The following is a 12660-nucleotide window of genomic DNA, read 5'->3' on the forward strand; positions in this document are numbered from 1 at the left end:
GTACCATCTCTTCCTCATGGATTGCTTTAAACAATGGAAATGTTTGACTATTAGGAGGGGAGAGAGGCAAGGAAGGAGGAAGTGAAGGCAGGGAAGGAAAGAAAGAAAAGGATCTCTTGGAAGCAATCATACTCATTAAATTATTACACTAAATTCTGATTACACCGAGTAACTACTGCGCTTAGCATTGTTTTAAGTATAACCCATAGAGTTAAATCTCCAAGGACAACAGTATGTTGAACTACCATCTACTCAGCTCTCATTGAAAGCCCTGGCAGATGTTATCTGATTTTTCAGGACCTCCCTGAAGTGGGAGGTACCAAATGACTAATAAGGAGAGGTTCAGAAGCCTGAGGGTGGTGACTCAGATGATGAGTAGGTTCAGCGACACACCATCCATGATTTGTATGAGAATAGATTAATACATTTGAGATTCCCACAAACCCCAGAATGAGGTTTCAGAGTGTGGGAGGTATGTAAACTATCTTATCAAGGAGAATGGCGAGTACATGGAACTGGCTGCCTTAGGTGACAGTAAAGGCAGACATTGTGTAAATACTAAAAGGAAAATTGGGTGGATGCTTAAAAGAATAGGTGATTCAAAGATATTCTAGTTTGGGAGCTGCCAGATGGTCATTTTTGGTTCTGTACTTTGCCATGCACAAACAATATGAACCACTATTTCAAATATACACACTTACCTCTATGGCCACAGTGAGAAAGTACTTATTAAACTCTTTGGGGCTACATCGAAGAATGTAAAAGCCTTTCTGATTTCCTGCCTTCCTGAGTTTATGCACAGCAAAGTCCATCCTGTTGCAGAAAAGAAAATAGTAATTAAATGATTTCTGAAGAAACTACTTTCTTTAGCATATTGTCCTTTGAAGATTTCCATACCATGATAGATGTCACACAGGAGTTCACTTAGAAAAAACGAACACAGTCAAACTCCTGTCTAGCAGCCAAGCTCCAGGGGCTGAGGCAACCCAGCTGAGGTCTACAGGGCTGGAGGTCAATGCCTGACCAAGAAACTCACTGAATTCTTTTAGTCTCTGTGGGGGCAAAGAACCATCCTGCAGGAATACAAAGATGCTTCCAATGTCCACCTGCACAAATGGAGAGGAACTCAGCAATCTTAAGATGACCAGAGAGGAATCCCATTCCTCTCCATTGTCAGGAAGATCTTCAGCAGGATCCTTCTGATCCACTTAGTGCAACACCTCAACCAGGATCTGTGTCAGAGTCAGTAGGATTTCAGAAAAGATTGAGAAGCCACTGATATGGTGTTTTCAGTTGGACATCTCCAGCAGAAGTGCCAAGAACAGAACATAGTCATCTATACCATGTTTGTTGACCTGACCAAGGCCTTTGACATACTCAGCCACAAGGGACCTTGGAAGCTAATGGAGAAATTCGGCTGCTCTGAAATATTCATCATAATGGTTCTAACAGTTCCATGATGTCATGCTTGTGTGTGTCCTGGGTGATGGCAAGTCATCTGATCCATTTCCAGTCAGTAAAGGAGTTAAGCAAGGCTACGTATTAGAGCCAACCCCCTTCAGCATGTCTCCTCTGCCATGCTCTCCGACGCCTTCCGTGACAGCGATCCCGGCATCAAAATCATACATTGCATGGTTGGGAATCCGTTCAATTTGAGACAGCTCCAAGCAAAGACCAAGGTCTCCCAGGACATACCCGTTTTCCAACCTGCTCCAAGAAAGCCTGATCTTGAGCCCAATGTTTCAGTCCATGACCAGAATCTGTCAGCGGTGGAAAAGTTCACTTATCTAGGCAGCACACTCTCTCTCGAGTTATCTGTATTGACGATTATCTATAGTCACATGCATGAATTGCCGGAGCAAGCATAGCCTTTGACAGAATTGGAACATCAATCAGGGAATGAAGAGGAGTAAGCCTGCCTACCAAACTGAAAGACTATAAAGCAATAGTCCTGCCAACCTGCTCTACGCATGCGAGACTTGGGCGGTGTACCAGCAGCATGCCACTTTCAACCATAAGCACTTGAGCTGCCTTTGGAAGCTTCTAAACATCAGATGGCAGGAAAAAGTACCAGACACTTGAGGTGCTCACCCCAGCTGGCATACCAAGCATATGGAGACAGTCACAACTGAGTTGTGCTGCTCATGTAGCCAGAATGCCTGACACTCGCTTACCAAAGCGAATCTTCTAAGGACAGCTCGAGTCTGGGGTGCAGTCTCATGATGGTCAAAGGAAGTGCTACAAACACACTGAAGGTTTCACTTAAGAGTTATTATATTGACTTCGAGTCCTGAGAAAAGCTCACCCAGGATCATGATACCGAGTGCAACCAAATAAAAAAGTGTGGCCTCTTTTGAAAGCAAGCATAAAAAAGAAGCAGAAAGAAAATGCAAGTAGAGGAAATTCCAGGTCAACTCGTCCAAAACTCTACCATCTGCAGTATCCTGTCCCATTTTCAGCAGAGCCTTCAGGGCTTGGATTGGCCTCAGCAGTTACCCACCTACCCATCGGAACCCTAATGAACACCCCAGAGGATGAACATGGTAATCTTCACCTTGAAGGACAAACAAAGAGACCATACTGGTACCATCATTGCACTGAGCCAGAAGGTGGGTTTGGGTCTGAAATTCCTTACCTCATACAGATGCAGTGAGAAGCTACCTGTTTCTGCCCCACAGGATCAGTAGCTCCATTCATTTTAATGGACTCAGAAGATTAGACTGGTTTGGGAATTGACCCACTGCTCTCCAATCCTGTAAAAATGCACAGCCAAGTGGGGGCTGCTATTGGCCGAGCATTCATATTTTCCAGTCACACTTCTTCACCTAATTCATGAATAGCAGGGATGAAAATTGCGTTTGTGAAGCACCAGGGGTGGTACAGAAGTACCAGGGGAGGTGGCAGCATCAGCAACAGCAGTGTGCAGTTCTGCTCTATTACTCACCTCTGAAAATGTTACAGCCAGCGGCCAAATTGATACTGGATTGGACTAATTTTAATGCATCTCTCAGATACTATATATGGAGCAGGTTATAAGACCACATGTAATCTCGGCGCATGCACTGCACATAGATTGAAAAGGCAAAATAAAAGTTGGCCAAATGGACAACTAACTTTCATTCAATGCTTCTATTATTTCCAAAGATTTCAAAGTGCTGCCTTTTGACATTTTTGTTTTGAAATATAAGGGAAGTATGGGCTTGCTGGCATAGTAATGAAGCAGTGTTTACTGCCTATCCATCTTTCTGATAGTTAACCACTCATTTCCCAGTTTGAAACTCTAATTATTCTTGCAATAGAAGCAACTCTCAGCACTTAATGTTCAATTCTCTTCAGTTGTCTACTATAAGGCATTGGAATCTGATCACCAGCAACGGCACCGCAAAATTTCAATCAAGCTTAGACAGATAAGCAGAGCAAGAGTCATTGGAAATCCCCAAAACACACATGAGAATTTACAGCGATTCACTTGGGGGCAGCACTAATTCAAGAATCAAATAGAGAACAAAACCCACACGCAGCTTAAAAAATGAATATCTTCTCGAGTTCTCTGCCCAAAGGCAGGTCCAACCCATAGCACCACAACCTCACCAAAGATAGGGCAAGGAGGCAAGTGGGACAAGTGCAATCCAGCCAGAACGGGGATCGAACTCCATGCTGTTTGCACCAATCTGATCCACACTGGCTGCCCAGCCAACTCAGCCAGCCTTTTGTCAGAGGTTACAAGATGCTGGTCAACATTCTTTAGCATTTTTTACTTATTTCTTTGACTTAGTTTTATCTTCTTCCCTGAACCCATGTCGTTCCCAGCCACATTCTCTCAGCTCTGGTCATATCACACATGCTACCTGAAAATTTAAATGTCTCCCCTTTGTCTTCCAATTCCCCCACATCCCCAGATATCATTATTTCCATAACATCCTCTAACCCTATCAGATCTCTGTGCTCCTCCAATTCTGGCCTCTTGAGCAGCCTCAATTTTAATGGCTCCACCATTGATGCCCCTGCCTACAGTTGTCCAGTCCCTAAGTTCCGGAATTCCCTTTCTAAACCTCTCCACCTCTCTGCCTCACTTCCTTGAAGATGTTGCTTAAAACCTACCACTTTCAGCAAGCTTTTGGGTCACCTGCCCTCATAACCCTCTATGTGGCTGGGCGTCACATTCCTGTAAAGCACCTCGAAACATACTACCTTCAAGGCACTCGGTAAATGCAAGTTGTTGTTGCGAGGTAGTACTAACCATCCATTTGAGGCTTTAACTTCTAGCTGTGCGACTGCAAGCTCAGATAGAATTAGGAGATGAGGAAGAACAAGAAAACGCAGCAGTCTTTCTTTCTCTGTGGGGTGAACAGCTGAGATTGGGAATTTGCTGCTGGATCACTGTGGGTGTGAACACATCCCTACAAATAAACCTTTTTGCTGAAGTGCTAACCAAAATTGGCCCATAATGCTACTTTCCTCCTTCACCGTCAACATCAGTCAACTTCATGCAGGTTCCTTTTAATATTTTCCCTTGCGGAGGTCAAACAGTGAGTAAAATGATTTAAGAACAGGTTACACTTTCCAGCTTGGATGTGCTTTTAATTTGCAATATTTTACTTAAAACAGTTGAGCACTTACGCGATGGGCCCATGGCAGTTAATCTGAATGTTTTCCAACAATCTTGGAGGTGCAACCTCTTTACAGAGGTAGTGATGAGCATCTGCAGTCAGCCTATAATATCCATCAATTAGTGAGACAAATGAAAAGCCTTCTTTCAGGGACGGAAACTCCACTTCCTATAAAAAAAACAAAAGCAAACTGAATAAGCAATTCAAAATACACAACTTAAAGCAGAAAAACAGTTTTGCATTAGCTCTTATATCACTAAAAGTCCATCAATGTTGTTGCTTTTCTGAGATACACAAGTCAAAGCAAAAATTGTCCCAAGCTAAATGGAAATAAATGGTGTGAAAATTGAACTGCACTCCTGAATTACCTCTTCAGGTAGCCCCACTTAAAGCCAGCAGCTGACATTGTAGGGATTTTTAAATCATGGCAGCTTTGGTCTTAAAAGCACTTGAGTCTCTTACCCGTTTTTTAAAAATTCTTTCACGGAACGTGGGTGTCGCTGGCAGCATTTGTCGCCCATCCCTAACTGCCCTTGAACCGAGTGGCTTGCTAGGCCATTTCAGAGGGCAGTTAAGAGTCAACCTCACCACTGTGGGCCTGGAGCCACATTTAGGCCAGACCAGGTAAGAATGGCAGATTTCCTTCCCTAAAGGATATTAGTGAACGAGATTTGCTTTTGGGGTTGGCGGGTCTGACTCTATCCCGCTCCCAGCCCCAAAGCAAAGATGGTGCGTACCAAGGCACTTTTTACCAAAGTGGATCTGGAAATTTCCTGACTTGTGTTACTCACCTTGGTAGAGAAAATTCAGCCAAAAGTTGAAGTCTGAAGAGATCATGGAAAGAAACAGCCACAGAAAATTTATAAATCAAACAACTGGATATCCAGGCACCTAATTCACTGACATAGTTTTTCATCACATTTCAGCCAGGAATACAGCGAGGACAAGGACAAAATGCAGAAAATATAAATTAAAGTGGGAGATATAAACATATAAATTTATTGGAGATAGCAAACAATGTTTTGGACACTTCTGAAAATTCAACAAGAACCTATACCATATACTTCACAAAGCTGTGTCAATGATGCCATCATAACCAGGGTTATGCACTCTTGGGAAAATACTTGGGATGGAAACATCATCACACAACGCTCTCTACCTTTAAATGGTGCTTCCCCTTGCTCAACTTTGAGTTGAGGAATGAGGTGCTTCTTGACTGCACTGCTGTACAAACGTGAGCCTGGTGTGAAATAGTTAGTGGGCAAGTAAAGAAAGAAGGTCTCAGCCACAAGTTAGGTGTCAGCTCAGCATGTAGGCTGATAAAGGAGATAGCCTACAGCGCAGGAAGAACTGCAGAGCAGGAGGAAGTAACAGGAAGACGTAGCCTGACAATTATTAAACCACAAAACATTACATTTTAATGCAGCAAGGCAAGTGAGGTAATCTGTATTTGATAATTAAAAAATTAATATAAACACATAATTGTATACTTGATTATAGCATCCCGGCAGTACACAGATGGAGAAGTTTGTCACTAGCCCTCAGGTGTATATGAGGGCCTGGGTACGCACACCAAACTAATCTATAGCAGAAACTAACCACAGAAGCGTTGATTATAATTCCCTAGAAAAAATAGTTCATATCAGGGGAATAAAGCCTGATTATTATGTGGCAGAATAGAAGATATGTGCTGAATTGCAAAGCTAAGGGAACTCTAACTGAGTTGACATACAGGGATAACAGTTTAGTTAGAATATTTCAAAGGTGTTTAAGGATTACTATACATAGAAACATCCAGTGAATTATATATCTGTTCTGTGAGCCTCACTGTGTCACTCACCACACCGTAAAGTTAATTGGATGATGAACCTCTCTATTTCTCAAACAGAAATTCAGAAGCGATTAAGTATCTGAAAACCATCCCTTTCCATTATGGGAATCTGAGTTAGATTATTCATCCATTGAGGACAGAAATTGCAGAAAGAGCAACCCTTCCCCTAATACACAGTCATTATCCACACAGCTATCTAACAGCTGAAAAGTTCCAGTGTATTTAGATCATACATTTGAGGTTGCTAACTTGCGACTGCAACGTTAGGAAGCAGAAATAATCAGAAAATTATGTGCCAAGCAGTGGGTATTAGGAGTTATTATGGAGATTTATGAGCTGGACTAGAATATTTAAAGGGTAGAAATCTTTTGTTATTCTGCAAACCAACTTTCTTAGCATATTTGCATTGCCTCCTCCATCAATTTAAAGCTGGGTCCATTTTCAACACAAGCATATTGTGGTCAGTAATTATATTAGTTTATTCCAGAGCCTCTAATGCTGGAAATAATTGTGAAAGTTGCAATTAACTGCTTATTCAAAACTGACACAAGACACATAAGTCACACAAAACATGCATTTTAAGGGTGGGATAAAACAGTTCAACAGCCCCAATCCGGAGTACAGGATTCGATGGGTTGATTTTGATCAATGTCTTCCAAATTCCTTTCATTTATTGTTGATGACACGAGGTGGTCTTCTAGAATTTCAGTATTTTGTTCACTGGTTGCAAACTTGTGTTTTAATGTCTCTAACAGTGATTTTCTCCTTTGCCTCTTGGCAGAGATTTTCAGAGAGAGAACAGGTTATAGAGATATATGGAGAGAAAAACCAGCTAGCTATCATTGCGGAATTATTGAAATCTTCCTCACAGGAGAAAAAGGTTTCAGGTCATGTTCCTTTCAGGCTAGGAGCTATTCTGCTGCACTCACACAAAACCTGGTCATCTGGTCAGAAGCCAATTAAAATGCCGTTGTCAGGCAGCTCCCTTGGTCCAGGACTCCTTTCTGGCACCATTCTGTCTTTCAAGGCACACTCTGTTCCAGGACTGCAACACTGTATATATCACTCATCTTTCAACCTGGAACCATTGTAATTCTAATCCACAGTCCAACAGAAATAAAAATATATGTTCCTTACACTGTGGTGGAAGGCTTAGGTTGCAACTAATTACAAATCAAGCCTGGATCAAACACAAAAATGAAGTCAACCAGAAAATCACAGACAGAAAATAATGGGCATGACTTTATGCATGCATATCCAAATTTCTGACTGTGTATCCCCAATTTGTACCTCAACTGGCACAGTTGAATACAAAAATCACAATCAATTATTCCAATTATTAAAACAATGAATAGAACTTCTAATTGAAGTACGTTATTTAAATAATTGTGTGACTGCTTTAGAATTGATAATCAACAGCAACATTGTTCTATAAAGTTTAACGTTTACAAAACAGCAGATACTTTCTAATAAACACACTTGGATCCATCCGTCAATTTGAGCTGAAGAAACAACAATTAGCTTTCTGTTGAAGGAAGTTGGCATCTCTGACATGATCATCACCTGGGCCAGAGAAGGTAACCAGAACAAGAAAGCTTCCTGATGAGTGCACAACACTAGCACCCATCACACAAAAACCCTATGTCAACAACATCACCATCAGATGAGAAACTGGGTCACCACAGAGTTGTCAATCCTCCTGCCCTCAGTTAAGCTAGTGCTAAATGAGGGAAAACTTGTCAAAGCAAGATCATCAGATGCCATTTGCTCTGCTTGGTTTGTGGAGGTCATGCCCAAGCCTCAACATATTAAAATGGTTCACACTTCTAAATTTCTTTTGTAATGCCTCCTCCTAGCACATAAAACAGCGTCTTTCCTTAGCTTTAGTGTAAGTTGAATAAGGCAGAAAGATCGTGTAAAAGAACAAGGGAACCCATAACACAAAACACACAAGTTCCCAGCCCTTTCACACAGTTATTTCTCATCAAGGGGCAGGGAGCTGTAAAAATGGCAACACTGCTTTGTGGCCTGCCTCTGTTTTCGGCATTGCCGAAAGGCTTGTTGAATTCGACACTGCAACCTTTGGAATCATCCAGAGAGGTGGCCAGAGTTCAATAACTGTCCGAGTCAGACCACCTGCAGGAAGGGGAAGAAGACCATGTTGGGGGTCAGTTGTGGGGGCCAGAAAATTTTAGTAAGGCAGATGTTAAATTTAACATTGCAGCAGCCCATCGCACATCAGGGGAGGAGTCAGCATTAAGGATTTTGCCAATTTAGAGGGTCAACAGCCTCCTGGCATTGCGTGGGGATTGGAGCAGGGGGCAAGGATGTTTGGTCTCCAGCTGAGCACCAGAAAAGGTGCAACTGGAAATGGGTACTCCACCCTCAGAAATCAAGGTCTTTGGAGGTTGAGGGGAACAGGAAGGGTAGGGCATCAGGCCAGAGCAGGAGGGCAAGTGGCATGAAGGAGAAAGAGAGCCACCCTGAGCACAGCATCTATAGGAAGAGGCAAAAATTCAGGCTAAGGAATCTGCAAAGGGATATAGACAGCCTAAGTGAGTGGGTGAAAATTTGGCAGATGGAATATCAAGTGGAAAACTGTGAACTTGTTCACTTTGGCAGGAAGGATATAAATACAGCATGTTATTTAAATGGAGAGGGGCTGCAGAATGCTGCAGTGCAGAGGAATCTGGGTGACCTGGTGCATGAATCTCAAATATTTAGTTTGCAGGTGCAACAAATGGAATGTTGTAATTTATTGCAAGGGGAATGGAATATAAAAGTAGGAAATATGGCTGCTACAGCTTTAACTTCAAAGGGATCAGCACTTTAAACTATGAAAAGGGTGAACATTTGCCTTTTTAAACTTTTCTGGCCTCCATGTGAATGACCCGGTCCTCCCCTGCCCGCAGGTGGTCTGATTCATGGCAGCTATTGAATGCTGATCAGAGACACCACCCCCCCCCCCCCCCCCCAACCACCCCACCGCAAAAAATTCCAAAGGTTGCAGAGTCATGGCTTCAACAAGCCCTTTAGTGATGCTAGCAATGGAGGCAGAAATGTCCAGCCGCAAGGCGGTGCTGCCAATTTTACAGGCCACCCACTTCCAACGAAGAGAAATAACCACATAAAAGGGCTGGAAGCTTGTGCTTTTTATACAATGGGCTCTCTTGTTCCTTTATTGACTCTTTCTGCCTTATTCAACTTGCACTAAAGTGAAGTACGAAGGAGGTGTTACAAAGGAAATTTGGAAGTGTAAATATTTATAATGCTTTGTGAGGCTTGGGCTTGACCTCACAAAACAAGCAGGGCAAATGGCATCTGATGTTGTCAATAAAATTTTACAAAACTTTAAAAAAATATTTCAATACTTCAGCCTAAATTTTCCAGCTGTAAAACCAATAGTCCAAATTTGTTTCAATGGCTTGCTGTCAATGTTAACAATTGAAAAACCTTGGTCTTTATCTCTCAAACAATCTCTTCACATACCATGGTCACGTACATCCATAATGTCAGGCAAACATGGAATTCAGGTGACTATACGTGTGGTGTAGCCTGTCATTCTTTTCCTTTCACATTATCCTGTCTAACGATTATATTTCCTCTTAACATTTTTAATTCTGGAAATGTCAAGTGTAAATTGGTACTTGTTGCAAAGCAATTGTTCAGCTGCTGTTTTCAAGGAAACTGCTGTTACTTGCAGCCTTCCACCTATGACATTTGCCATGAACTGCCCCAATTCTATTGGGGTCAAGGCTTTAGTGGTTTTCCTTTTACAAGAATTTTGGAGTAACTAAATTTTATTCTGGCAAATTTGCCTTGTTGTGGGCTTGAAGAACCTGGCAAAGTTGAGGATAGGGAGCTCTGGATCAGCTAAACAGCGGGACCGCATGAAGATGTTTTTCTTCCATATCTCAGGTGGCAACCAGCAAAATGGACAGACTGGCCAGTGCCCAGGAGCTAACATCAGTTGCTGGGGCCACAGCTGGGGGCCCTTGGGGTGACCCCCACTGATGAGGACAGAAAGAGGCCATAATTGGCAGAAGGGAAGGGAGGCACTGTAATTGGCTGGGAGATGGCAAAGGGTTCCCTTGAGGGGCCTGGGGGCAGGGGAGGTGAGGGGGAAGCACACCTGCTCCTCCTGATCTGCATATGGTGCTGAAGAAGGCACAAGCAAGTTTCCAGCCTTCATCAGTGGGTCCCTGAGAGGTCCTTGCATATACTTCAATCAGTGCAGCGACCTTCTTAAATGTGTATTGTGTAAAATCTGAATTATGTTTCTCTTACCAAAGTCTTGCTGTCCTGTCTGTTTATGGTGACTATTCTGCCCTCGGAGGAGCCATCTTTGCTTGCTTGCTTGATGCTGACGTTGATGATTTCAGGGAAATCGCAATAAGGCTGTAGATCCTACCAACAGACACAAACATTATGATAGTGAAACCTTACAGCAGATCAACTAGAAATCAGCTAGCTTTCTTGCATTTCATTCTTCTGTAGTTTTAACATGCCATGGAAGAAAACAAAGGTCTTTTAGACTTTCCAATTAAAGGGAAGCTAGGTAAGCACATGAGGGAGAAAGGAATTGAAGATATGCTGATAAGGATAGATTAAGTGGGGTGGAGGAGGCTCATGTGTGATTTATTCACTGGTATAGACCAACTGGGTTGGTTTCTGTGCTGTACATTCTAAGCATCTTTGTATCTACAAGAAATCTCAGCTGACCTTAGCTGTATTGCTCCTTTGTAAGCTCCAGCACCGATTCACAATTGCCGGATAAAACTCTCTGAAGGTGTATTATCTGTCTATGGAAAGATAACCTGATATGTCCACATACATTATGTGAGAAATATGCAACCTTTAAAGAACCTACGCAGCAGTCAGCAATTGTGTTATTCTGTATTGGCAAGTGGCAACTAATGATCTAAGGGGATAAGAACATTAGGCACAAGATAAGTAAGCCGCTCAACCCCACGAGCCTGCTCTGCCAGTTAATACCATCATGGCTGATCCTCTACCTCAGCTCCACTTTCCTGCCCTATCCCCACAACTTCCATTTCCTTTAGCGTCCAAACATCTATCAATCCAAGTCTTGAATATACTCAATAAATTAGCATCCACAGCCCGCTGAAGTGAAGAATTCCGAAGATTCACAACCATCTGAGGGAAAATATTTCCCCTCCGTACAGTCCAAAATGGTCGACCCCCTTGTCCTCAGAACAAGTTCTGGACTCTCCAGCTAGGTGAAGTTTCCAGTCAGCATCTAACCCATCAAGTCTTCTTTGAATTTTATGCATTTCAACACAATCAACTTCTAAACTTCAGCGAATGTCGGTTCATTCTACTCAATGGGGTCTCATAGGTCAACACACTCAATCCAGGAGTTATTCTAATGAACCTTAATTGCAACCCCTCTAAGGCATGTATATCCTTCATTAGGTAAGGAGGCCAAAGCTGCACAAAGTACTGCAGTTGTGGTCTCACCAAAGCCCTACATAATTGCAGCAAGGCATCTTACGCTAATACTCCAACCCCCTTGCAACAAAGGCTCATATTCCATTTGTCTTCCTAATTGTTTGCTGTACGTGTGGGTTAACTTTTTACGTTTCGTAAACAAGGTTACCCAAATGCCTCTGCATATCAACATTTACTAGCCTCTCAGTTTAAAAAAAAAATTCCGCTTTTCTATTCTTCCTATGAAAGTAGGTTAAGTCATTGATACAGGCTGGGCTTTTCCCTGAAATTGGTGTTTGACCTGACAGCAATAGCGGAATTTCATCCTATATCGTGTGAAACATTGTCAAAAAAAAATCAGAGGCACGGGTTTTACACTGGATCGCTGGCGGGGCAACCTTGGATCGCCCGCCCGCCCGCCGTGACCTCAGAGGATCAGTAATCCGGGCGCCATATTGAAGGCCACCCCTGCAGAGCCAGCACACTCCAAGAGATAGAAGCTGCCAAAGCTAGGAAACATGCTGCTCCTAAATTTAGCAATGCCTCCCTCGAGTACCTACTAGACGCAGTGGAGGCCAACTGCGATGTCCTCTATTCCTGTTCTGGGCAAAGACCAGTAAGCAAGCTCACAAATACCACTACCAGCTCAAGGCACATCACCACTCCTCACTCACTCACACACACCTTCACCTGCCCTGTGGATCGTGTCCTCATCCCATCCATGGCACCAATCACCACCCACACATGCCAGGCATCTTTCTCATCCGG

General features: G+C 42.9%; 1 protein-coding gene across 15 annotated transcripts in view; it reads right to left on the reverse strand.

Moving 5' to 3' along the window:
- LOC121277003 (tyrosine-protein kinase JAK2-like) overlaps positions 1 to 12660 on the reverse strand; it is a 263167-nt gene that overhangs the window by 35257 nt on the left and 215250 nt on the right. For all 15 annotated transcript variants that reach the window (XM_041185838.1, XM_041185835.1, XM_041185834.1 and 12 more), the window contains 3 exons: positions 10729 to 10848; positions 4621 to 4778; positions 702 to 813 (listed from right to left, as the gene is read on the reverse strand). In XM_041185838.1, the coding sequence (XP_041041772.1) occupies positions 702 to 813; positions 4621 to 4778; positions 10729 to 10848 (390 nt within the window). The remainder of the gene's footprint in view (positions 1 to 701; positions 814 to 4620; positions 4779 to 10728; positions 10849 to 12660) is intronic.

This window comes from Carcharodon carcharias, chromosome 4 (genome assembly GCF_017639515.1).
Source record: "Carcharodon carcharias isolate sCarCar2 chromosome 4, sCarCar2.pri, whole genome shotgun sequence".
NCBI classification, from domain to species: Eukaryota; Metazoa; Chordata; class Chondrichthyes; order Lamniformes; family Lamnidae; genus Carcharodon; species Carcharodon carcharias.